Source organism: Antennarius striatus, chromosome 15 (assembly GCF_040054535.1).
Source record: "Antennarius striatus isolate MH-2024 chromosome 15, ASM4005453v1, whole genome shotgun sequence".
In the NCBI taxonomy this organism is placed as follows: Eukaryota; Metazoa; Chordata; class Actinopteri; order Lophiiformes; family Antennariidae; genus Antennarius; species Antennarius striatus.
In genome coordinates, this window is record NC_090790.1 from 14,198,524 (window position 1) to 14,224,222 (window position 25,699).

Genomic DNA, 25,699 nt, shown 5'->3' on the forward strand with positions numbered 1-25,699 from the left:
TTAACCTTATAAAGGTGTAACTCGCGAGCCAATAGACGTTTTATTGTGAGAGCAACCGGAAACACTTTATTTAAAAAAACAAAAAACGTTTATTTTGACGTTAACCGGAAGTGACTTGTGACCCAGCACCCCATGTCTGTTGCAGCTCCCGGCGGTCAGTCAGCTGACCATCGGCCGGTCTGGTGACTGAACTCGTGAAGCTCTCGCTGTCACGCTAAAGTCAGCACCGCCTGGACCGGGCAGACGGTCGCGTCCACACAACCGGAGCTACGTGAACGAACTGCTTCCCGGCGGGACGCATCATTAACTGGAGGCCGGACTATTTGCCTAACAAGGCGTGTTCGTCGCTCTTGAGAGTCGTACTGTTCAGGCACCACTCCTCCTTCGTTCCGGATCAGCTGGCCGAGCCTCAAACGCGCCCCCCTACGAACGACACCGTATCGACCGCAGCTTCGGCTGTCCCGGTGACCACCATGGCTCTGCTGGAGCTCGTCATGCAGGGATTCGCCTTGATCGGCTTCATCTTGTTCTTCGTGCTGTGGCTCATGCACCTCATGTCCATCATCTATGTGTAAGTTAGCTGCTAAACGAGGCTAATGCTAGCTAGCTACGAGCAGGTCAGGTGCTAGGCTAGGCTAACAGCAGCTGGCTAATGACAGGCGGAACGATGTTTGTTTTATTCCATAGTGTTTTTCGCTCCGATAAAACATATGAATATTCCAGAAAATAATTTTATAAACGAGTTAATATCGCGAATACCAGCCGTGAGAATTTCTGTGTCTAAATGATTAACTGTTGGGCGTTTTCCTGGTCAACATCAAGGCGGTTAGCTCTGCCCGATCTGGGGTGTCGGGGAACCACCTGGAAACTAAATTATTTGGTTGATTATTTTGTCACCTGAGACAGACTTAACAGACCTCAGAATTAATTTCCTTAAGTAATTGTCTCGACTGTTTTTGGTTTCAGTCACTGCTTGTTTTTTATACAGTACAGGAATTTCCTGCTTCACATTTAACCCTAGATTCTGTTTCCAAACTTTGGGATTTATCTTGTTATTGATGTTTACGCTGTTCTATTGAAAGTGAAAATATTAGTACCTACTATTCTTGTTTTTGACATACACGTCAAGTCAGCATTTCACAAGTTCAAGTTATGGTATTTAAAATCCTGAGCTGATTCTGCAGTGAGTCAAACGGGATCTTCAGTGTCAAAGGAGAGGTGGAGCCGGGATGGTTTCAGGGTTGTGGAGCAATAAGAGATTTCCCACACAACTGTTTCTCAATTAGTTCTTTAGGTAGTACTCATAAAATGCTAATGACAAAATCAAGTTCATACAAGTTCAACTTTCTGGACTTGTTTGTGCTGGTTGAATTAACGTTTTCCAACACATGGTTTTCCAATATTGAAAAACTTTTCATTTAATTCTCACGTAAAACCCTCTTGATCCTCCCAGCAGAACTCCTGACAGCTCTGTTCATTCAGATTTTGTGCTTTGATGTTGCTTAAACTGTAAAGGAATAAATGTTCAGGTGAATTGTGGCTCCATTCTATTCAGAACCTGTCCTTCCACAGAGCTGGGCAGTGAACAGCACTTCAAGGTGTTATTGCCTGTTTGTTCAAGGCTCGCGTTGACTTTTTGTTGACATTCAATCCTTTGACAATTGTAATGATTTTCCATTTGCATGATTGGCGTTCGCTGTTTTGATCACAAACATTATGTCAGCTTGATCTCATGTGATGAGTTAATCCTGAAGCAGAGAACAGAATGAGGAAATGTTGTAAGCATGAAAAACTCAAGTGGCAACTGTGGGATATTGTTTGAGACAGTAGACAAGGTTTGGCTGCCCAGATTTTGGTTGTTGACTTTTTATGATACACTCCTCAAAATCAGTTTCATTCAAAGTCACCACAAAAGAAAAGAAGATTCTGCTGGGTTAGAGTTAGGGTTTAACAGTTTTTAATCATGTTTTCAGTTCTGTACAATGAGAGATGTACAATATAAATAAAATACAACTTCCCATTCGTCAACCATTTATTGACAAATTAGTTTTTTTTTAGTTTCTCCACTGGATCAACTAGTCAGTAAACCTGGTCTGAATCAGTTGTCTCGTAACAACTGATTCATTCTTAACAAGAATGTGTGAAATATCTTGAAAAAATGATTAGCAAATCCAGAAATGGCCAAAGAAGCAGCATTAGTCAAGAAGATTCAACTTTTTAAGAGGTTTATTGGTAATTATTGGTCAGCTATAACCAAATCACACAAGAACAGTTTGTTGTATTGATCTATTTGAACTGTTTTTACTGACAAGTGCAGTCTTTAAATGACACAATGACTAATGACAAGGAACGAACCTGCTGAAAAAAGCGATTCCATATCCAGACTCTCAGTTTCTGGCAGCATTCCTGAATAATCTTAGCACATTCCTTATGGATTAAGGTCTCCGGGAATATTCCTGGATTTACTTACCGCAGTTTCCTTTATCAAATCTCACCATAGATTTTCATGTGAATGTGATGTGACACTTGCTCTAGAAGTTTTTAGGGCATGGACACTGGGGTCTGCTTGGGATCGTTGTTCAGCTTCCTCACAGATTGCTCTTGTAAGATTTCCTGATATTTGAAACACTGTCAGCTTGATGAAATCACGCAGAAGACGATCGGCACATCTCGAGAGACTAAATTTATATACTATCACTGATCTTCTGTTGCTGACCCCTAACCTCTCCATCTCTTTCAGGCGCCTCCATCTTCACAAGAAAAGGTCAGAGGTCAAACAGCCATTCGCGCAGCTAGCAGGAGTTTCTTTGTTGAAGCCGCTGAAAGGTATTGACCCAAACCTGATCTCCAATCTGGAGACATTTTTTACACTGGATTATCCCAAGGTGAGGCAAATTTGTACTGGCTACTAACTTTCACTAAAGCTTACTGCCAGTAGGCTAACCAAAGCCTATAGGCAGGAAGTGTTAGCCTGTAGTACGCTAACCAAAGCTATCGCGGTTCTTGTTTCGCAGTACGAAATCTTGCTGTGTATTCAGGATCAACACGATCCAGCTGTTGATGTCTGTAAAAAGTTGTTGGGCAAATATCCCAAAGTTGATGCTCGATTATTCATCGGTGAGCATTCAGTACTTTTTACTCTTCCATTCACACCTTTTTTACGTAAATATGTCTTTGCAATTAATGTTAACATGAGATGTTCTTCGGTTCTCAGGGGGGAAAAAAGTCGGAATCAACCCCAAGATCAATAACCTGATGCCGGGCTATGAAGGAGCGAGATACGACCTGGTGTGGATCTGTGACAGCGGCATCAGTGGTCAGTCAAATGACTGTTTTTGGCTGATCTAGAGATCATTTTAATTAAATGTTAATGCTAACCCTGCGTTTGTGCGACAGTGAAACCCGACACCTTGACAGACATGACCAATCAGATGACAGAGAAGGTGGGATTGGTGCACGGCTTGCCATATGTTGCTGACCGCCAAGGGTTTGCTGCCACACTGGAACAGGTGAGGCAAACAAACTGTTGTCACATTATGTCTGTACATATGGAGGTAGTCAGTTTTCAGTGGTTTGAAAACCAACGTACAAAACTTAAACAGGTCCACTAGCATTTAGCTCATCTAATTAGCACATTAGTACGAGGGGACAAAGGGTCGGTGATTCGATACAGCCCCCCTGTCGCCTAGTAAGATATTTCACCTCACTTTGCTCGCTGGGTGATGCAAAAGATTCTAACTGCTACTCCAGGATGAGTCAAAGGCAGCAAACTAATGAACCCCTGTTGGAGTAATTTTAGATAGTAAACACACAAAAAGCTCACTGATGCATAACTACACGCATCAAACATCTGAGGTGAGGAGCACAAGCTCCATTCATCAGACGAATAAAAGGGACCGAGTCAGTGGGCAGCAACAGACAGAAGCCTGTCTGGAACCAATCAGGCTTCTGATGAAATGAAAGTATTTTAATAAATTATTTGTTTTTTGTCACTGGTTGTATTTTCATCTTGGTCGTATTTTGGGATGGCTGATTCAGAAATCTGCAAATTTAATGGGAGATTTTTATTATTTATTTTTTTAGCTTTATTGATGCTAATGGAGGCTAACTGGTATTGTTTAGCTTTAGCAATGCTAACAGATGTTATGCAACAAATATTTATTTTCTTTTGTATTTTGGAGCACTACACCCTTAATTAGCCAGTTTACTGTGGATACATGTTTTAGCTTTACTGAAATGAAAAGATAGGCTAGAAGTGACAAGGACTGTTTTTTAAATGTAATGATACTGATTTTTGCATTTATTTACAGATTTATTTAATAATGCTACCAGGTGCTAACCTGTTTTCCAGGTGTACTTCGGGACGTCACACCCTCGCTCCTACATTTCTGCTAATGTAACTGGGATAAAATGTGTGACTGGAATGTCGTGTCTGATGAGGAAGGACGTGTTGGATCAGGCCGGAGGATTGGTCGCCTTCGCTCAGTATATCGCCGAGGATTACTTCATGGCTAAAGCCATTGCAGACAGGTTAGCATCTCATTAGCACCTTAGTATTAGAACCTGGAGTTTTGCTGGAATTATTCTGTGATTTTTTTTTTTTCTTCTTGTCTTCTCAGAGGTTGGAAATTCTCTATGGCGACTCAGGTTGCACTGCAGAATTCAGGGTCGTATTCCATTGGCCAGTTCCAGTCCCGCATGATCAGGTGACTTCAGAACTATTAATCTGATTGACTGTTATCTTTGTTATAACTAAATTTCATCAGTTCTTACATGTAGATAATGTGAGGGCCGTCCAGCTCCACCAAGCTGGAATAACAATAATTACAAGGCAGTAACAGACTGGAATATTCTATGACGCCCCTGAATTAAAATTTTACCCTGACCTACTTGCATAAGTCAAAGATCAAGGCTAGGGCTCTGACATACTTTCATAGATCAAAGCACTAGCTTTGATCTATGGTCTTACTCACACTGGCCTTCTCCCTTGTCTTTTTATCTTATCCCGTTCCTGAGTGTACAAAAGTTGAAATTTGAAAGTGACCTCCTTTTCTCAAGGTCAAGGTCATCTCATTTTCATCCCCTTTGCTGCCCGAGTAATGTGCTTTTTTTTTCATCTGTCTATCTGCAGCGAAGATATTTGGTGGACGAATGAACGAACGGACAACACACGAACACTGACAATTGCAATACGTCACCGCTTTGAAGCGGGATGTAATTACAGTCCTCTCAGACCCACAGGCAGTAAAAAAAACATGAAAGAACCGTTTTAGCGGGAGAGAGAGGAGCCGCTGTGTGTGCACGAGCCGCTATCCTATCCTAAATAGGTTTGTCGCGGTGAAACCCAATAGAACCTTGCAGCAAACATTAGTGACAGTGGCGGGGAAAAACTCCCTCATTGAGGAAGAAACTCTGGGCAGGACCCAGACTGTGGAGGCGGTCGTCCGCCTTGACCAGCTGGGTGGGAAAGGAAAGATACTGGGGAGAGAGACGGGTCCAGAGTGTGCTGTAGTTGTTGAAGTGGGGGTGGGATTTCCAAGCCTTTGGATTTCCCGTCTTATTTTTTACGTGATAATGTAGAAATGGGAACATATGTACAAAAGCAGTGATTGTTTTGTAAAACAAAATGTTTTTGTTTTTCTATTATTTTCCAGTTAAATCCTATATTTTTGCTTGTCATAGAATATTAGTGCTGTTACTTGTGAAAGAAGCTAAAGTTTGATTGGAACTCTTGCTGTATTGACTTTTGATGTGTTGTTTCCAGGTGGACGAAGCTGAGGATCAATATGCTTCCTGGAACTGTGCTCGAACCTGTCTCAGAGTGCTTCCTCGCCAGTCTCATCATTGGCTGGGCTGCACATTATGTGTTCAGGTATGCGGCCAATCACAACAGGAAACTGGACTGTTTGGGGGTGATGAAGTCAGAGAAAAGAAACAAGGCCTGTGTGACGATGCTGTTATCGTCTGTCTGTGATGATGTCGTCTGTGTGTCAGTGTATCGTGGTGATGTGGTAAAATCTTTGATTTAATGATTTGAATATTCCATGCTTGTGCTTTCAGTCTTTTGTCTTTTTCTCAAATACATAAAAACTATCATGTTAAAATATTTGCACTGCAGGTGGGATATGATGGTCTTCTTCATGTGTCACTGTCTCGCCTGGTTTCTATCTGACTATATCCAGTTGACTGGAGTTCAGGTAAACACGCTAAACATGAAACAAAGCAAAATAAAAAAGTTAGAAGGCTTTTTACACAACTTTTTTTTTTTACAGAACTTTCAAGACAGACCTTTATTAGATAACAAAATTGATGCCTGTTTACTGTATACAATGTCTTATTTTGTCAGGCTGTTAAAGCGTAGTGAGTTTTTATTATATGAACGTTTATCAAAATTCCTCAAATTATATAAATTAGAAATGTACAGTATAATTTCCAAAAACAATTAAAAATGCATAAATACAAAATAAAAAGAACATTTTTTATTTTAATATCAATTAACAAGATTGTAAATTAAGAAAATTACAAAACAAAACAAAAACGGTTTTAGAGCGTTTTTCTTAGACTGCAGCTGATCTGTACTTGTGATGACATCATCCTGCAGGGCGGTCCTCTGTGCTTCTCCAAGTTAGACTTTGCGGTGGCGTGGTTCATCAGGGAGTCGATGGCGGTGCAGATCTTCCTCTCTGCTCTGTGGGACCCAACTATCAGCTGGAGAACCGGGCGGTACCGGCTACGCTGTGGAGGCACTGCTGAGGAAATCCTCGATGTCTAGTTACCATGGCAACCTCATCCTAGAAAGGGGAACTGAAGAGAGAAAAGACTGACTTTTTTTTTAAGAGAATTGAAGTTGTGTGTGTGTGTGTGTGTGTGTGTGTGTGTGTGTGTGTGTGTGTGTGTGTGTGTGTGTGTGTGTGTGTGTGTTTTATCTATTTATGTTCCTTTTGGTGCTAAAACCAAACAATCCCAGAACAAGCCAATGATAGCGCGGAATGAAAGAAAAACAAACAGGAAAAATTGACTTATCACACTGAATACCTTTAAATAGAGAGGAAGCCTATTGACCAATGAGGAGAGAGGCGTTAAACCTCTTCCGATAGGCTGCTTTTGTTTTCCTTCTGCAGTTTGTATGGGAGAAGATTTCTGCGAAAATAAATGTTTGAATCAAAAAAGAACTACTTTGTTTTAAAACATAGATTTATTTAGTTGTTAAAATTTATTCAGGTGTTACGTATGAAAGTTATTTGCTTCCATAATTCTTGAGATAAACACTGATTTATTAAATAAGGTTTTTAAGCCAAAAGATATTAAAACCAGAAGCTAACAGATGTTAACTGTTTGATGATTCACCAAAGGAAAAATTAACTGGAATCCTTTTCTGCTGATTCTGAGTCAGCATCAGTTTTATGTTTCACAACAGTTCTTAAGTCCAAACCAGTATCTGGATCTAGAAAAATTTCTGGATCACATCAGTTTCTGGCTCTACAGTGGTTTTTTCTTTCCAGGACAGTTCCTGGTCAGATTGTTCTGTTTACTGAACTTAACACCCTGCTGCTCATCAGGGCAGGAATATGATTGGTTGACAGCAAATTAAGTCATCTGAGGCAACGCCTCCATTTCTGCTGACCAATGTAATTATTTTTCCTTGAGTGACTCTGTGAGCTGCAAAATTGTTTTGTTTGGGCGATCCAATCATGAGAGATTGAGTTCTGATCAGAAGTTTCATCTGATCGTGACAAATCTTTTTTTTTTCTTGCACAATAACAATTTTACATAAGTTCATTGGAGATGAAAACATTATCTCATTCCGGAAAAAATATTGACTTTTATAATTTAAAATATCAAAATTTCTCTTCTGTAGGTTTGGGGAAACGTCTGTGAATGTTTTTGTTAAATATATTTATGAGCTTTATTTAAAGGTCTGATAAAATTTAAAAAATAACAAAAAAAATTAAGAAAACAATTTTCTTTGTTTAAATCTTCATGGTTTTTTTGGGCAAATTAAATTCCATAACATTACATGAAAAAGTCTCCCAAGTTAAATTCTATGTTTTGCTTTATTATAATACTTTATTTTCCCTATAAGAAATCACAGGGGCCAATAACACTGAATGGCATTGCATGTGCATTCCTTTCTTGGTGTTGCACATCAAAGTTTTGGTATTTTTTCTTTGTTTTTCTCTACATGTGTTTCAAATTTAGTTCCCTGTGCTTTTAGTGTGGCGGCTACAATGACTGGCCAATCAAATCAGTTAAAAATATTGACTCCTGCCTCTTTTTAAGTATTTTGAACTTCTTGTGCATGTAAAAAAAATGCCAGAAAAATACAGTAGGAGGTGCATGACAAGACAAGTGTTGCGCTCTGGCCCTCCTATAGTAACCATGGTGATGCGTTTGTCACGAAAATCTGTTAGGTCGCAACATTTCGCAAAACAACTAAAACACAGGACCAAAAAAAATGAAGCTTTGTTTTATAGTGTGTGTGTGTGTGTGTGTGTGTACACGATCACTGGAATTGTTTTTTTTAAAGCTGTGTTGTGTTGCGTCACTGTTCGCAGTTAGTGTAGCCAGCGGGGTTTGGGTGATGATGTCGCTGCAGATCGGATGAACCCTCGTCGCCATTGTCCAATAGGATCAGTAGGACTCTTATTTGTTTATTGTTTTGTTTTTTTACGGTCATCTATTGTTGTGTGCAAACTGGCCAATTAGTGGAGGATTGTGTTGACAGGAACAATAAAGTTTTATTGTTTCAAAGTTGAACTTGTCTGCTGAGAATTGTGACTGTGAGGATATTTGGACACCAAAGTGGTCATCAGATCTTTTATTGATTCATACCACAACTTCCTGTCAAGTATTCTTAAGAAATGTCAAACCAGCAGAAATTAAAAACTCCGCCCCCTTAATGGCTGAATATTAAAATTAGTTTATCATAGTCCCACAATGCACCACAAGTTCTTTGCAATCAGGTAAACACAGTTTGAACAAGTTGAACAATCATGTAACTTTCACATTAATTCTTTCTTTCATATCTTCACATTAAGAGTAAAGTGTTTATTAACCCCGTGATGTATTCTGCTAAAAGTAGTGAGCATGAGAAATAATTACAATTGCTTGTTTCATTTCAAGTGCAGTGGAGGATTTTAAAATGTTCCATTGTGTCCCAGTCAGTGATACGGCTGTGACTATCCAGGAATGAATGTCAGGGAGAAAATGACATGGGGTTAGAAACTTGAGCTTTTCCAGAAATATGACAATGAACTTCTGAGGACATGAAAAACCCTAATTTACCTTTAATATATTTTATCTGAAATTTGTGCCTGAAATAATTATGGACGCCAGTGGCTCAGTGGTAGAGCGGGTCGTCCAATGTTCCAAAATCGTCGGTTCTTTTCCTGCTCCCGCCCAAAAACACCCGGAGTGTGAGCTGCCAGTGGGAGGTGTCAGCTCGCCTCCAGAGAACTGCCGAGGCGCCCTTGAGCAAGCGCCGTCCCCCTCACAAGTTACTCAACTGGGCGCTCCACAAAGAGGCTGCCGGCCACTCTACCTCCCCCTGCATACTGTGTGTGATGTGTGTATTACACGGACCTGTGCACACTAATATGCATGCGTGTGATTGATGAAGTAACATACTAGAGTGTGCATTCTGAATTTCCCTTTGGGGATTAGTGTAAAAAATAAAAATATCAACTCTATTCAATATTCTTTAAGTCACTGACTCGTATTAACTGAATTAGCGTCATGAAGCAGACTTGTTTGACTTGTGTTGTAGGAAATCAGTGCATGACCAACCAAACAAATGATTGATTGGATTTTAACAAAGAGGTTTTATGACACTGCTTTGGTTAAGATGCATTATCATTCAGCTCAGGTCGTCTGGTGTGATGGTTCGACTGGTTACATGTTCAGCACCTGAAAGAGGAGGCGATAACACAGATCTGACGGAAATAAAATGCACTTCAGGTGAAAAAAAAATCAAACTGGAAGCGATGTCAGAAGGTGAAAAATAACTGGTCCAATAAAAACGCACCCAAACTTTTTCTTGTTTTGACCCACCCCTCACTTTTTTTGATGGATTCTTCAATAATTATAATAAATTAAAAAGAACAAGATTTTCTGTTGCTAAAAAAAGTCATTTTAAAACAAGACAAATTACAATTAAAACATTGAAAATTTAAATAAATATTTTTTATAAATTATTTTTTAGGCAGTTCATCTTGTCGTTGGCCTCACTCCTTGATCCCAGGTTTAGGACTCTGTTTCCAGAGCTCTGCAAATGCCGAGTCAGCTGTTCGTCTCTTGAAATCCGAGTGTGCGGCGTTTTTGCGCGATCTACAACGAGAAGCGGAGCCGCCGGCTTAAACTGAAGCTCAGCCAGAACCAGCTGCATCTTATCAAGGTAAGCAAATAATATAATTTGGCTAAATAGGTTCATTTGTATTTATCAATTTACTAATTACATTTTGTATCATGTTTCATTTCAGCCACTGACCTGTGGAGGCTGTTTAACAGGGATGCTGAAGAGGCCAGAGACACCAGAAATGCTACTGCTGATGTCATCATGGAGGTGACGCGGTATCTGCAAGGATCAAGGATCATAAATCAATTTCTTATAATATATGTCCGACCACCATGCTCTTCTGGTTGAACAAGGAATGTCTCAGGAGTCAAGGTGGATGGATCAGTCATGTATTTATTCCTGAGAACAATCAACCACACACAAGAATAAATTGAGTGTTGGTCGGGACAGAGTCTCCAACAACACCACAGCCAGCTTCTCTCTGCTATAGATTTCCCACATCGATCGTATAGTGGTTTGTGTTTAATTACAATAACATTATACGCCCACAATAATCAAATTCAACATTCACATTCAGTCACATGAATTAGTAAATCACAGCCAGCGCAACCTAACTTCATACTGTGGTGCTCTGCTGCCAGAACATAGCAGGCACCCAGCAACACAAATGATGAACTGACAACAAATCCAATCACAATGACTAACGTTCTAGGACATATTCTAAATTCAAGGTGAAATATCATATGAAATATAAAATCATGAAATCATCATCAAATATCAAGATAATGCGTTTTGACGGGGGGGATGAGGGGGGGGAAACACGCATTAGTTCCGTTGATTAACATTATTTTAAATTATTTTGATAGTCACAACCAGAACCTAGTCTAGTTATAGCAATGTTTTTGTAGTTACCCACTATGTCCACAAGAGGGCATCACGATTACAGATCCTTCAAGAACGTAGAATAACATAATTGGCACGTCTTCTGAAATAACTTTGTTGTGTAGTTTTTCACGGAATAGTCTAACAGATACAAGGTTTGTCTTAAGGGTTTTGGTGAGGTTACTTAAAGCATAGCAGTACACCCAGAGTGTGAGCTGACAGTGGAAGGTGTGTTTGTGTTTGTCTGTGTGTGTTCAGGGCCTGTACACACACACACACACACACACACACACACACACACACACACACACACACACACACACACACACACATGCACAATTCATTCAAATAACTAGTGTGTGCCACTAATTTCCCATCAGTATATAAAATAATCAGTACTATATATAAAATAAAATTAAAAATTAAAAAAATAATAAAAATAAAACTTTAACTGTTAATAGTTGTAGTTACTCAGTATGGCCACAACGGGATATGAAATATATTTATTCATTCGTTCATTTTCCTAACCGCTTCATCCGCCTGCGCGGCCCGCAGGGTCCCAGCTGGTTTAGGGCGTGAGGCGGAGCAAACTCACCGCGGCCAGACAGAGACATTCAAACACACACACAGTCACTCCTACGGGCAATGTGGGACTGGCCAATCAACTTGAAGCGCATGTATTTGGAGGTGGGAGGAAGCCGGAGAACCCGGAGAGAACCCACGCAGACACGGGGAGAACACGCAAACTCCGCACAGAGCGGGACTCGAACCGGCAACCGCCTTGCTGTGCGGCGACAGCGCAACTCAGTGAGCAATCCCAGCAGTGAGCATCGTGTGAGGAGTCAGGTAGCTCAGCCTGTTAAGGTGCTGAGCAGGTTTGGAGACATTATAGGTTCAAATCCCATTCCTCCCTTCCTTTTTCAGGCTGTTTCCTGAATGACAAAGACAAATACGCGCGGAGAAAAGTTCTGAGTGTGAAGTAATCGGTAGCGTGGTGAGTTAGTCCCAAACATAATCAGTAAGACACATGTTCAAAACCCAGACAGTACTCACTGCTGGTTCTGGATCAAATCAGACTGGCTTTGAAGTTGTTAATTTCCTAACATGGATCAACATCCCAAAAGTGTTTTTTTTTTTTAAGTTAGAGGCAATAATATATATTAAAAAAAGGCAGAGCTGACATTAATTAAATATATTTTAATAGAAAAAAAGTTGGACATTTGATCAACCAATCACAAGTCAGCTTGATACACACACAGATATACAGAAATATATACATACGTAAATAACACTCACACATGCGCACACACACACACGCACACACACAGGTAAGACAGGTGGGCAAAATGCCTTAAGAGTTTTGTGTTGCACACTATAAATACATCCATGATTTTAAACAAAACCTTCCCAGAAATATGTATACCAGCAATACGACATTTAACAAAAACTGTTTTAACTAAGTTTAAAAAAAAGTCTAAAACTAATTCAAAATATAAGGACCCGCCACCAAAACTCCGTCCACATCACATAGAAATTCAATAACCAGCAGAGTAGCTGAGAAAAATAAGGCACAGAAGGAGGTTTAGATTGCAACCAATAATAATAATAATAATAATAATGTAATGTGGACAAAAAGAGCCAATTAAATTCTATGCCAAAGATACATTGCTGAAGATTTGAAAAGTGTGTGAAAATCATAGCAAAAACTACAAAATTTCAGATTTTGTTTTTTGAGAGGTTTACTGACTGGACGTTAAGAATTTTAAGTTAAATTTTATAGTAAAATAAACCTATAATTATTGGAGAAGAAGAGGAAATTATCCTTAGTTTGCTTTTGCTGAAAGTTATTCTCAATAAATAACATTGGTGTTTCCAAGCTAAAAAAAACATAAATCCAAAAGAAAAACAAAACATTTCTCCAACTTTTGATAAAATCAGGTTTTACTTTAAAATGTAAATTTTTTCTGCATCACCTTTATTTTACAACTAGACAAGAGACGTTCCACTCACTTTTGCTTCATTTTGGACTCCACTGCCCACAATGCATTGCTACTGGGGCTCAGTCTGCTCTGGAATGTGCTCTGTAACCACGGCGATACCGCATTCTTTGTGTTTGTAGGCACAGAAAAAGATCTGTGGTGTCAGGACTCATACATTGGTCCATTTGTTCCCACCAGAGTCAAATCAGAAGCCCTGAAGTTTGATTGGTTCGTAGGTCCAAAGGTTGAAGGTCAAATATTGAGGAGGGAAAGAAAAATTGTTCAAACAGGTGGGCTTTGAGCCTCACTGGTCAGATGGTAGCCAGAGGGACTCAGAAGTCACCTGGAGAAACTTGAGACTCAGAAGACTGAGAGTCTCAGGAGTCAGATGTTGGATTTAGAGAAAGGGGGGAGGGTGGGGGGGTAGGCTATCGATGGTACTGATGGTGGACATCCACTGGTAGGAGTGGAGGTCAGATGGTGGACTTGGAGAAGGAAACTCGGAGGTGCTGGTTGTGGTCCAGCTGGTGGTCGTGCAGAGCGATCAGAGCCTCGATGGCTTCCTCCACCGATGCCAGCTGCATCAGAGCCATCTTCCTGTCCTTCCTGTGAGATCAAGAAAATTGACATCATCAAACACATGACCAAGAGAGGGAAAGGGGAAGATGGGGAAAATTTAAAGCAGCATTGTTTGAGTATCTAAATATGAAAGTCAGCCTGTAAGCGTGTCAGTAGATCTGTTTGCATCACTTACTGGAAAAACTTGAAGGCTACTACTGTGAATCCACTGGAGGAGAATAAATCCTTCAGGTCTTCCTCACTGGCTGATGAGCTGCAAGACAATTATTATGTTGTTGTTATTATTATTATTATTGTAAATTATTATTGCGGTACGAGTATGAGTGAGCTCCTAAGTGAAATGGACAGGACGGCCTGTATGTCAAAAAAAAAAACTTGAGCAGTTCATATCACAAGCTAATACACAAAGACTACAAAGCACTGTTAGACAAACTAGACCTGCAAAATATTCAAAGATAAAACATATAAAAACATTGCGTTACTAAAGAGAAGGATATTAGCATTAAAAAAACAAACTTACGGGATGTTGGACAGGTGCAGCGTCGCAGAAGGAGGAAAAATGTTGTTAAAATTTTTGGATCCTGGCTTTTTGAAGCGATGGAGGGAAGAGCCAGAAAAGTCCCGAGTTAGCGCCTGCTCTTCTTGCCCCGCCCTGCCACGAGGCAGCTGCACCACAGGGTGTTTAGACAGCATCACCCTCATCACGTTACCATGGAGACGCTGGCCGTTCAGGTGACTCATCGCTGCAAGAACATATAAAAACAAGTATTAAAAAAACAACCTTCTTCTTCTTCTCCTTTCTGCTTTTCCCTTCAGGGGTCACCACAGCGAATCAATTGCCTCCATCTAACCCTGTCTTCTGCATCCTCTTCTCTCACACCAACTACCTTCATGTCCTCTTTCACTACATCCATAAACTTCCTCTTTGGTCTTCCTCTAGGCCTCCTGCCTGGCAGTTTAAATACTCAGTATCCTTCTACCAATATATTCACTACCTCTCCTCTGGACATGTCCAAACCATCTCAGTCTGGCCTCTCTGACTTTATCTCCAAAACCTCTAACATGTGCTGTCCCTCTGATGTACTCATTCCTGATCCTATCCTTCCTGGTCACTTCCAAAGAGAACCTCAGCATCTTCATCTCTGCTACCTCCAGCTCTGCCTCCTGTCTTTTTCTCAGTGACACTGTCTCTAGACCAAACAACATCGCTGGTCTCACCACAGTGGCCCAAATAGCTCAAAACACACAAAAGCAACTGAGGCGGATTGCCGTTTTATTCGGTTATTACTCATACATGTCAGTCAAAAGGAAGTTCACAAAATGCAAATGACTTCCACTGACAATTTTTCCAAATCCAAACATTCAAACGTACCAAAATACCCAAGGCAATAAATGTAGAAGCCAATCAGAGACTCCTAGCAGTAAAATATTGAGGCATTTCAAACAAAGAAGGCTTCGGTGCCATTATCATGATTAACTCACATTTTTTATCTTTTAATTGATTGACACTACTAATATAGGCATTTACGTAAAACCTTTTTTAAAATTAATGTAAGTGCATCGAACCAAGTTGAGCCTGGGTGGCATCGCTCATCTGGACAAGAGCATTTTCTTTCTTGTTAAAGAGGATCTTCACTCTTTGGACGTCCCCATAAACACCTGGAAATACAGAAACACTGACTTCAGATCAGTTCAGAAAAAACCTGTTGATGTCATTAATTAATGCAAAATATCAATCAGTATTTTCTTACCAAACAGAATGAAGAGACAGTGTGGTGAAATGCTCTGCAGAGACAAAAAGTATTAACAAATTAAGTTCACAGTAGAAATCATAGACATCTTACAACAAGCGCTCTGATTGGCTGAACGCTGTGTGACTGTTGTGACCTCACACCTCTGGGTTCAGGTTGGACACCAGAAGCACAGAGTGGACAGCAGGAGGCGCCACCTGCAAGGAGACACGCGGAGGAGACACCAAGGAGCTGGGGATGGCCGTCATCGGCAGACCTGATCTCACACATGCACATGCACACGCACACGCACGCACACGCACACACACACAGACACACACACACACACATTGAAGGACAGTTTAGTACAATTGTGAAATAATAAAACTCTATTATAACAGACAGACAACCAACGGCATGGAAACACATCTGACCGTCTCACCTGTGTGTTGGTGAAAGGTGGGAGGGAATGCTGATGCTCCATAAGGAGGGAGAGCTACACCTGTGAGACACACACACACACACACACACACACACACACACACACACACACACACATACACACACACACACACACACACACACACACACACACACACACACGGTGTCAAGTTCAATTATTTTTGCTACTAATGTCTCAGCTGGTGAACACATAATAAATCTGCTTAATAAATCTGTTGCTTAGCAACATGTGGCGTTCGATCCATTTACGGGCAAATCAACTACATAAATAATTACTGGCTTATCTGTGATTAAACAATTTAGACCAAAATATCATTTATTGTAAATTAATTCTCTCTGAAGTTGATCTGCTTCATGTCTGCAGACATAAATGTGTGTTATCTCTGAAGCTAAGGCGAGCTGAAGGACAGGGCAGCATTATTTAGCATTATTATTGTTAGCCATGTTGTTGACCCACAAAGCAGATCAGTGGTTCCAAAAGATGGATGTTAAAAGCAACATCACATTTTTAAATTTTAGACATTTTTTTGAATTATTTAAGCACCTCAACAAAGTTTGAGATCTGACACAAATCCAGGTTTAACACTGTCAAGTCATAGATGAGTTTAATTGTGTCGAGTGAGATTAAGTTATGTAAAATCAGTTTAACACTGTCAAGTGACATTCAGTTGAACACTATCACTATCAAATTACTCAAAGTTGAATGCTGTTGTCACGTCCAGTTTAAAACTGTTGAGTCATGCCAAATTAAAGCCTGTGGTGTCATGTTAACTTGGTAAACATTACTCTGTTGATATTAGTTAGCATGAGCGAGTTAGCATGAGCATGTGCTTAGCTCCTACTGAAGGCAGTGGTGGGGTCCATTTCTCCGGTGGGGAGGTCGGCTCTGGTGAAATCTCGGCTCTTGTCATTATTGTACTTCACGTTCAGTGCGCTCAGTTTAGAAAAGTCGATCCTCAGAGTGCAGCAGCCGTTGTAGATATTCTGACCGTCCAGAGACTAACAGACAGAAAGACAGACAGATAGCTGCCGTTAGACTAGCCCAAACTCCCTGGGTCTAACTGGACTACAACTGATCTGATGCAGGATGTGTGACTTACAGTCTTGGCGTGCTGAGCGTGGATGGCCTCACTGAACTGCAGCAGAGCCTGAAACTGATTGTTTCTGGTGAAAGTGATGATCTTCAACACAGAGCCAAACTTACTGAAGATCTGAAAAAAAAAAAAAAGGTCGAGGTCATCATCTCATTTTCATCCCCTTTACTGCCCAAGTCATGTGCTTTTTTTTCCATCTTTCTATCTGAAATGGTTGTGAAGATATTTGGTGGACGAACGGACGGACGGACGAACGCACAAACACTGACAATTACAATACCTCACCGCTTCGCTGGATGTAACAACAAAAAAATCAGTGAGTGTTTGCAGGACTAAGACTCAAAAACTTATGAGTCTAACTGAGTCCAATCTACAGATAGTTGAACTGAAAAAGAAGGGAGCTCACTTATAAACAGAAGAACAAGAAGAACAAGAGGTGTGTCAGTCTGTCTCCAACTGTTTATCAATAATTTAAATGTTTCTTCAGTTTCTCTGACAGCTAACATCTAATATGAGGAAGTGGAGTCGGTTCTGGCTACTTCCTGAAGACAGCATCAAAACGGAATGTTAATGGAAAAGAACAGTCCAGCAGATAAGAGAAATGATACTACAGTACAGTAGTACCACATTAGTAGCGATAATACTACAATATCATAGTAATGATACTACAGTATCATAGTAACACTACTGCAGTAATACAGTATTAAAACAATGATGAGTGACCTGCTGTAGGACCTCCAAGGTCACTGGGTAAAATAAATTCTCCACAATGATTCTTAGGACGGGACTCTGACAGGCAGCTCGCCCCTCTCCTCCTGATGCCATGTTCCCAGAATGCACTGCGACTCCACTGATCCCATGCAACGCCGCTCTCTGTCAAAGAGAAATCATTTGACCAGTAGTTAAGAAGAACTGTGTATTAAAAATGTAAATATTTTATATGTTGTTAAGTGTTGAGGAGAAATTTACAGCTCTCACCTGATTGGTCAGGTTGTCTGTCTTGAGCTCGCGGTGAGTGGAGTATTGAATGTAGACTGGCTGGTTCCTGATGGTAGGTTGGATTGAGGCATAGTAGTTCATCATGGTGACGGCCGCTTCCTCTGATGCCATTTCTACAAATCCCTAAAAAGTTTTTGTTTTTAATCAGCAGATTTAAATACAAAACACACAGGAAAACTAAATATTGGGGGGGGGAAAGCCCTGACAAAGTTCTAGAGAATAGACATCTGTATTTTTCCTGTTCAGTAATCAACATTATAGATATGTCATAAAAACAGATGCAAGTCTCAGGGCCAGTTTATATTTTAAATCATGATTCTGTTTTATTGTAAAGTTACGTGGCCCTAAAGGATTTATAAGGGTGTCAGTTATGGTCTGGTTTCTTCAATGCTTATTTAATTATTTATTATCATTATTTTATTTTTTTTTATTTTTTTTAATGGGGTGATGCTTTTTCCCCTTCATTTTTCGCTTGGTTTAATGAATCTATACCAAAAGACAATTTCTGACCAATGTCGATATTCCTGATCAATCCATATATTTTGGCAATATATTGCTCAGAATAAGAATCATCAGTTTGAGGTTGATTTGAAATAGGAAAAAATCAGTTTTAAATGTGTGGTGAGATTTTTCAGATACATTTTATTAAAAGATTAAATTCTTTCATTATTCTAGGATATTTTGGAATATTTTAAAATCAGAATTTTTTTTTGCATTTCGGTTTACTTTTTGTTTTCTCCATAAATAGATTTCACAAACAACAACAACAACAACAACAACAACATAAACATTTTGACTTTGACATTTCCTGTCTGTTGGCTGTGAGAAGCTACTAGCTACCTGTTTCTTAGCCTTCAGCGTTATCAGCTTACTAACTCGGCCAAAGGGATCCGCCAGAGCGAGCACTTCCTGTTCAGTGACGTCAACCGGAAGTTGACGCAGATGCAGGACCCGAGATGGGATACTCTGACCGTGCTCAGAGACACACAGCCTGTCAGGGCCATCCACTGCAACAATCACAGAGAGTCCGCAAAGTCTGAACACAATCGGAGGCTGGGGGTGCAACTTTTACCAGGGTTTAGCATGTTAGCATAGCGTAGCTAACATGCTTGGTAACATTTAGCAAATATATCGTAACGTGCTGAAATGTCTCACCTGATGACAGCTGGGAGGAGTTCATGTTCGCCGAGCCGAAGGACGTAAACGACGACTCCTGCGGAGCAGAGATAAAACAGTTTAATTAAATAATGACCCTGAAATATGATTTATTATTGAAAACACGAAACAAACAAAACAGTGTGACATTTCGTCAGTTTGAATTAATAGGATATTGAACGGATGAAATAATTAATGTAAAATTAAACTAATTTGTGCAATTTCCTCCGGGATTATTAAGGTATCTAATTTGATCCGGTCTGATGACGTAAACTCCCTGAATTAACTATCTGAACTGATAATTGCCTCATCAGGTAACTGAAAATATCGTCAAAGGGCTGAAATCAAATCAATTGCTGATTTATCTTTCCATTAAGTAATTGCTTCAGTTAAGCAACTAAATGTTGTTTAAAATCTCTAGTCTTAGTCATTTTACGTGATTTATCCTTCAGGTCACACGAACAGCATAAGCAGTCTACGGAAAACACGTGTAGACATTTTAAAATCATAACCAGGAAATGAATCGCTTGTTTGTTTACACTCGTCTATCGCGAGACTTCAGAGAATGAAATCCCGTCGATGTTTCGTCACTTTGAAACCAGAAACAGACAAAAACAGGCAAGCGAGACGCTGGGAACAACATGTCGAGGACGTTATGTGGCGGGAGGGTGTTTGTGTGAAGTAAATAACAACAAACGCAAGTGACGGGTTGACGCCACAGGCTCGCGCAGGTGTGGTTCAGTCGTCAAGGAAACGAGCCAGGAAGAAGATAAACAGCGGAGAGAAGGTTTGGGACGATATCCCGCGCTCACCCGTCCATGGTCCGCAAAGAGGAAGAGGAGGAAAAGAGCGGAGGAAGAGCTAGTTTGGTCCGCGAGCCCACCTCAGCCAGACAGCAACCATGGAGAACACAGAGCTCACTTCCTGTTTGGTGACGTCATAGGAGAACATGGCGGCGGACACGCCTTAGACGAATTGCTAATAACCCATAAATCAATTAAAACACGAAATCAAAAGTCTGAAGTGATCATAAAAAGTGTATGAAATTAATTACATTCGTTTTACGGATTTTTCTTGTCTGATTTCATTTTATTGTATTCATTTATTTTAAATGTTATTTTTCTTAATTTATACATTACTATACACTATATTTAAATTTGTTTTGTCTAGCGCTTTGTGATATTTTTTTGACAAGCGCCATACAGTTTAGGTTTATTTCTATCATTGTTAATGTCTTAGTTGTAAACTGGCTTTTATTTATTTATGTATTTGTAATCTATAACGTTTGTGATTACACCAAGAATTTGTATTACAACCAATCTATTCCAACAAATACAATTTTCATCAAAATAAGAACGCTATTATCAAATTAGATTTAGGTTTAGAATTGTCTACAGATAAACAGTAAACACCAACAATATTCACATGAAACTGATGCTTGTGATGGAAAGAATTCAGTTGCTGTCTCCACAGAAGAATACCATCTTCTTTGTATGCTTTTATCTCACCCAAATTGCCCAGAAACAGTCTTCAAGGCCAGACCTCATGGGTAGCTTCCTCCTGTGCTTTTCCCACCATATGTATCTGATAAAATATGCTTGCTTTTTTCCTATCTTGTATAAAAGGGAGCACTCTCTGAATTACGATTCACTGAGTCACACAACCCAACTACACATTGATTCGTATCACTCATTTACTGCTGCAGCAAAGTAAAATAAAATCTCCAAACAGTTCCTTGTGATTTCCTTCATTACAAAAATTCCCATGCCATGCTTAAATGTACAAATAAAATTAGAACCAATGCAGTCACAGACTACAAAATCCCGCGACACCCCGAATTCAAAATTTTACCCTGACCTACTTGCATAGGTCAAAGATCAAAGTTAGTGCTCTGACGTACTATCATTGATCAAAACACTAGCTTTGATCTATGGTCTTACTCACACTGGCCTTCTCCATACTACTTTCCCTGAAAGTATGTCAGGGTAAGTCGCGGGATGTTGCAGTCTCTGACTGCCTTGTTAAAGATGTGTTGGAGTACACATATGGAGAGATTAATAACCGACGTTACGTCCTCCTCTCCAATAGGGGGCACTGTCTAACTTCAGATAGCGTGTCAGCCTACATTCATAAGTAAGAGGGGAAGAAGGAGGAGAAGTGGGTGAGAGGTGACGAAGACAACATTTCTCCAGCGTTAAATATCTGACCGACTTGTTTCACCAACGGAACCTATTATGTTGCAGAACACAGGGTGAGTCGAATCGCAGGAGCTGAATGTCAACACCAGCCACAGATTATTGTTGAACGTGTTGTTCAATAATTTGTCTACTAGTTATGTATGTGATGATCTCAAAGAGTCCCTTGTCGTTACCATCATTCAGTCAATGAGGTTCAGACTGCGTCTATATTATAAAGAGATCCACGATCAGTGGTGGACAAAAAATGACTTTAATAGACAGGAACCTTGAGTAGATCCACGACCCTCTGGTTTGACAGGTTGGGCTGAATGAGAGAGATAAGGAGGACCACCGACATGTTCAGTAACAGCTAATGCAATAGAAAGACTGTAGTTAGTGGTAGTTAGAATGACTTCTACAGTAACATCATAAATAATATTACAATAATAATACCAATAATTTCTCAGGGGGAAATTTAAAATCAAGGTACTCAAATTATTCGAGGAATAATTCCATCTCTGCCAATAACAAACCAATGACATATAATTTATTTCATCACTAAAGTGATTGATGAGGCATCTCTAGTTAATGGTCTTCCATTGATTTGTTCCTAGTTGTTTCTGGTTTAGGTTTGTCACCGGTTTGTTCTGGCTTTCCATTGCTTTGCTTCTGGTTTGTTTGTTTGTCACTTGTATGTTCCCAGTTTGTCACTGGTTGTTTACTGGTATGTCAGTGGTTTGTTACTACTGTTTTGTGTGGCTGTTACTTGGTAGTAAATGTGTTTTCACCAGTAAGCTGCTAGTACTGGTACTTTTACTTGTTTATCTTTAAACGTATTTGGGTAAACATGGAGTGATTATTTATCTTCTGGTCTGTGTTGGTACTCCTTACTGGTAGTGTGTGTGTGTGTGTGTGTGTGTGTGTGTGTGTGTGTGTGTGTGTGTGTGTGTGTGTGTGTGTGTGTGTGTGTGTGTGTGTGTGTGTGTGTGTGTCCATTTGGATCACATACATTGTTACCCTAGCTTAGCACACAGACTGGGGGCATATGTTAGTAGCTAGCGTGGTACTATGTCATTGTCAGCATGCTAACTTACGCTCTCAGTCTATATGAGAGCCTGTGTGTGTTACCATGTCATCAATAGTTATGTTCTCTGTGTTTCAGAAAGCTCGCCGGCTACACGCTGTTCATCACTGGAGCGAGTCGAGGGATCGGTAAAGCCATCGCTCTGAAAGCAGCCAAAGACGGGGCCAATGTTGTCATCGCCGCCAAAACCAGTGTACCTCACCCTAAACTACCAGGAACCATCTACACCGCAGCAGAGGAGGGTGAGCAGCTAACAGCCCAAACAGGCTAATATGCAGGAACAAAAAATTGGATTAATTTATTGTGGCATGTGGTTCAGAAAAGTTCGTCATTTTTTAAAGTTTATGATAATGTCAGGTTGAACTTACTGAACCCGCCTGAGGACAGTTTGAACCTGACCTCATGTCCACCAGGTAAAAGCCATTGGAAAAAGTCTGAGTTTGTCATTTTTCAGCCAAAAAGATGAATTCTTCAGGACTCAACTCATTCCTAATCATTAATAATATTTGAGAATAAAACGTGTTCCTCACTTAGAAGATATCTATTGATTATGAATCCTTCTTGCTCAGCAGTTAAACCGCTAGCGTTAATTCAAATGTCTTAACATTATCTTAATTTTTGTGGTTATTTTCCTAAATTAATTTGTTATGTCATTTTGTTATTAGCTTTTATTCAGTAGTGAGATGTGGCAAAACCCATCAGTGATTTACTGTTTCATGGCTTATTTTATAGTTTGCATATTGTCTGACCCTCTGTATTCCATCAAAATAGTCATTTTAGTAATAAATAAAATTGTTAACTATCCCTAATCACAGATGTGCATCAGACAATCTTCACGTTGTGTTTCAGTGGAGGCGGCAGGGGGTAAAGCGTTGGCCTGCGTCGTCGACATTCGTGATGAGCAGCAAATTGAAGATGCCGTTCAGAAAGCTGTCAACAAGTTTGGAGGTAAAACATCTGGAGAAACATTGTAGAGAATCACAAAAAAATATAATCAACTGAGAAATGATTTTATAACCAATGAAATTCATCATTCATTCATCACTTGGTACAAAAATGTCGATTCTCTGGTTTTAGTAATCAATAACTTGCATTGTAGAAATCAGTTCTCTAAGGGCTCAGGTGGTGGGGGTGTGGGTTGCGAACTTTTTTGTCTTGATGGTCACATGATTCTGTTTTTTTCAGGAATCGACATTCTGGTGAACAACGCGAGTGCCATCAATCTGACAGGAACTCTGGAGACACCCATGAAGAAAGTCGACCTGATGCTGGGAATTAATCTGAGAGGAACGTACCTGACGTACGGAACCCATACACACTGCCAAACACGCCACACACATTGACTCAGACTGGACAGAACAAACATTTTCAAGTGTTCATGTCCCATGAAACACACTAGGAACAGGACAGAAACTCATCTTCATCCTCCAGTAAACCATCAGCTCTTCAGCTGATGAGCTGTTTTACAACACAGTGATGGTTTATTGTTCTAAATTATGAAGTCATAAGTTTCATTAAAATCAGCTGACAGGCTTCCTGTTGTCTGATAGGTCAAAGCTGGTTGTCCCTCACCTGCTGAAGAGTCGAAGCCCTCACATCCTGAACATCTCTCCTCCACTCAACCTCAACCCCATCTGGTTCAAGAACCACACAGGTAACCATAGAAACTGACCAGCCTCCTTCCCATCATGCTCCTGCGTTGTCATAACCAATCCTTTTGTTGTCAGCATACACAATGGCGAAGTACGGCATGTCCATGTGTGTCCTGGGAATGGCCGAAGAGTTCAGAGGTCAAATTGCCATCAACGCTCTCTGGCCTAGAACCGGTTAGTGGCTCATTATTAGCATGCTAACATGACACTCCATGACTCCAATGCTACTCCTAACTTTCTGTTGTTGCCATAGCAATCCAGACGGCAGCGATGGACATGCTGGGTGGCGAGGGCATCGGGAAACAGTGTCGTACCGTTGACATCATGGCGGACGCCGCCTATGCCATCCTGTGCCAATCGAAAGACGCCACAGGGCAGTTCCTGCTGGACGAAGACGTTCTGAAACAGGAAGGAATCAAAGACTTTGATCCGTACGCCGTCCACCCAGGTAAGAGCATACTAACTGAGATGGCACTAACCTGGTTTTGTCACGAACAACCAGTCATGTGGTACATGTTTTGCTCTGTGATTGGTCAACAGGCCACCCCCTGCTTCCAGACTTCTTCTTAGATGATGCACCGGAGTCACTGGTCAAAAAGATGGAGGAACATGGTAAATACTACTCTCAATACTCAAACTGCTGTCGCAGTTCCCAAGTGTCACCTGGGTTCTTGTCTCCGTGTTGCTAGGGGCAACTCCAGCCTTCAAACCACCACCATCATCATCGGCTGCTCCTTCTTCCGGCGGACCGATAGAATTCACGTTTGACGCCATCAGAGCCGTCATCAACGAAGACATTGTCAAATCAACGCAGGGTGTTTTTCAGTTTGACCTATCAGGTAATGAAAGGAGATTTACAATCGCTTAAGGAGATCCTGTGGGCATGTCTTTCACACCTGTTGTGTTCAATCAGGTGAACACGCAGGCGTTTGGTTTCTGGACCTGAAGAGCGGTTCTGGCCTGGCGGGACAAGGCCAGCCGGAAAGCAAAGCTGATGTCATTATGTCTATGGACTCCAGCGACTTCAGCAAGATGTTTGCAGGTGAGCTGCCGCTACGGTAACAGACATTAAGTGACACAGCAATCTCCATGGTAACAGCGGTGTCTGCGTTTCAGGGAAGCTGAAGCCGACTTTGGCCTTCATGTCAGGAAAGCTGCGGATTAAAGGCGACATGACGCTTGCCATCAAGCTGGAGAAACTGATGGGACGAATGAATAAAGCAAAACTGTAACACTGGATGTCACCTCAGGTCATTCCAGGGTCCACCTGTTGCCCACCGTGCTCTGCCTCTGATTGGTTGCCTTCATGATTTGGGTTCAGGCACTAACAACTGAACAGAAAGTGGCTGGATTGTGACTCTGGTGTCTATGTTTACTTGAGGTTGGGGGCAAGCTTCCAGTTAAATGTCCATCTAAACTGAGGTAGACTGAGAATATTTTTATTTTGTAAGGGGCTGAACCAATAAACAAATAGAAAGTATGTTAACGTATGTCTAATTATTTGTGAATCTTGTTAATTTTACCAGCACCAGGAATTAACAGCAGTAATCATTTAGGTTCATTCATGGTTATTTTATTCCATTAAGATATCAGTGTTAGTAACTGAGCACAG

The 25,699-nt window shown here is 40.5% G+C and overlaps 3 protein-coding genes across 7 annotated transcripts; 2 read left to right on the forward strand and 1 right to left on the reverse strand.

Annotated features, from left to right (window-relative positions):
- The first annotated feature begins 95 nt into the window (after positions 1-95).
- Positions 96-8,757, forward strand: ugcg (UDP-glucose ceramide glucosyltransferase). The gene is made up of 10 exons (XM_068335766.1): positions 96-571; positions 2,741-2,885; positions 3,015-3,117; positions 3,215-3,316; positions 3,397-3,509; positions 4,352-4,530; positions 4,620-4,706; positions 5,765-5,872; positions 6,119-6,197; positions 6,602-8,757. The coding sequence occupies exons 1-10, from the start codon at positions 474-476 to the stop codon at positions 6,770-6,772; spliced, it is 1,185 nt and encodes a 394-aa protein (XP_068191867.1). The 5' UTR covers positions 96-473; the 3' UTR covers positions 6,773-8,757.
- Positions 6,668-20,206, reverse strand: LOC137609028 (polypyrimidine tract-binding protein 3-like). Of its 4 annotated transcripts, none has more exons than XR_011038272.1 (16): positions 19,987-20,206; positions 19,175-19,232; positions 18,860-19,026; positions 17,999-18,142; positions 17,744-17,893; positions 17,027-17,137; positions 16,769-16,925; positions 15,907-15,966; positions 15,629-15,741; positions 15,486-15,519; positions 15,301-15,393; positions 14,255-14,477; positions 13,910-13,987; positions 13,187-13,761; positions 10,487-10,573; positions 6,668-6,804 (listed from the first exon to the last, which is right to left on the reverse strand). XR_011038272.1 is itself a non-coding variant. In XM_068335765.1 (14 exons), the coding sequence occupies exons 2-14, from the start codon at positions 19,197-19,199 to the stop codon at positions 13,629-13,631; spliced, it is 1,488 nt and encodes a 495-aa protein (XP_068191866.1). In that variant the 5' UTR covers positions 19,200-19,232; positions 19,987-20,206; the 3' UTR covers positions 12,354-13,628. The 4 variants fall into 4 exon arrangements, 1 of the variants encoding a protein (XP_068191866.1); XR_011038270.1 differs by lacking the exon at positions 6,668-6,804 and adding an exon at positions 8,886-10,326; XR_011038271.1 differs by lacking the exon at positions 6,668-6,804 and adding an exon at positions 8,886-10,384.
- A 1,107-nt stretch (positions 20,207-21,313) lies between these two features.
- On the forward strand, positions 21,314-25,567 carry hsdl2 (hydroxysteroid dehydrogenase like 2). Of its 2 annotated transcripts, none has more exons than XM_068334723.1 (11): positions 21,314-21,425; positions 22,514-22,677; positions 23,251-23,383; positions 23,621-23,735; positions 23,986-24,089; positions 24,163-24,261; positions 24,341-24,535; positions 24,628-24,699; positions 24,777-24,926; positions 25,001-25,129; positions 25,204-25,567. In XM_068334723.1, exons 2-11 carry the CDS (start codon positions 22,603-22,605, stop codon positions 25,317-25,319), a joined length of 1,188 nt encoding a protein of 395 aa, XP_068190824.1. In that variant the 5' UTR covers positions 21,314-21,425; positions 22,514-22,602; the 3' UTR covers positions 25,320-25,567. The 2 variants fall into 2 exon arrangements, with proteins under 2 accessions (XP_068190824.1, XP_068190823.1); XM_068334722.1 differs by having other exon boundaries at positions 23,285-23,383.
- The last annotated feature ends 132 nt before the right edge of the window (positions 25,568-25,699 follow it).

Coding starts and splice junctions, on each gene's coding strand:
- ugcg (XM_068335766.1), top strand. CDS start 474: ATGGCTCTGCTGGAGCTCGTCATGCAGGGATTCGCCTTGATCGGCTTC. Junction 572..2,740: donor CTCATGTCCATCATCTATGT/GTAAGTTAGCTG, acceptor CATCTCTTTCAG/GCGCCTCCATCTTCACAAGA. Junction 3,317..3,396: donor CTGTGACAGCGGCATCAGTG/GTCAGTCAAATG, acceptor TTTGTGCGACAG/TGAAACCCGACACCTTGACA.
- LOC137609028 (XM_068335765.1), bottom strand. CDS start 19,199: ATGAACTCCTCCCAGCTGTCATCAG. Junction 19,027..19,174: donor CTCCTCCCAGCTGTCATCAG/GTGAGACATTTC, acceptor TGATTGTTGCAG/TGGATGGCCCTGACAGGCTG. Junction 13,762..13,909: donor GTAGCCTTCAAGTTTTTCCA/GTAAGTGATGCA, acceptor TTGATCTCACAG/GAAGGACAGGAAGATGGCTC.
- hsdl2 (XM_068334722.1), top strand. Junction 24,700..24,776: donor CAAAAAGATGGAGGAACATG/GTAAATACTACT, acceptor CCGTGTTGCTAG/GGGCAACTCCAGCCTTCAAA. Junction 25,130..25,203: donor CTTCAGCAAGATGTTTGCAG/GTGAGCTGCCGC, acceptor TCTGCGTTTCAG/GGAAGCTGAAGCCGACTTTG.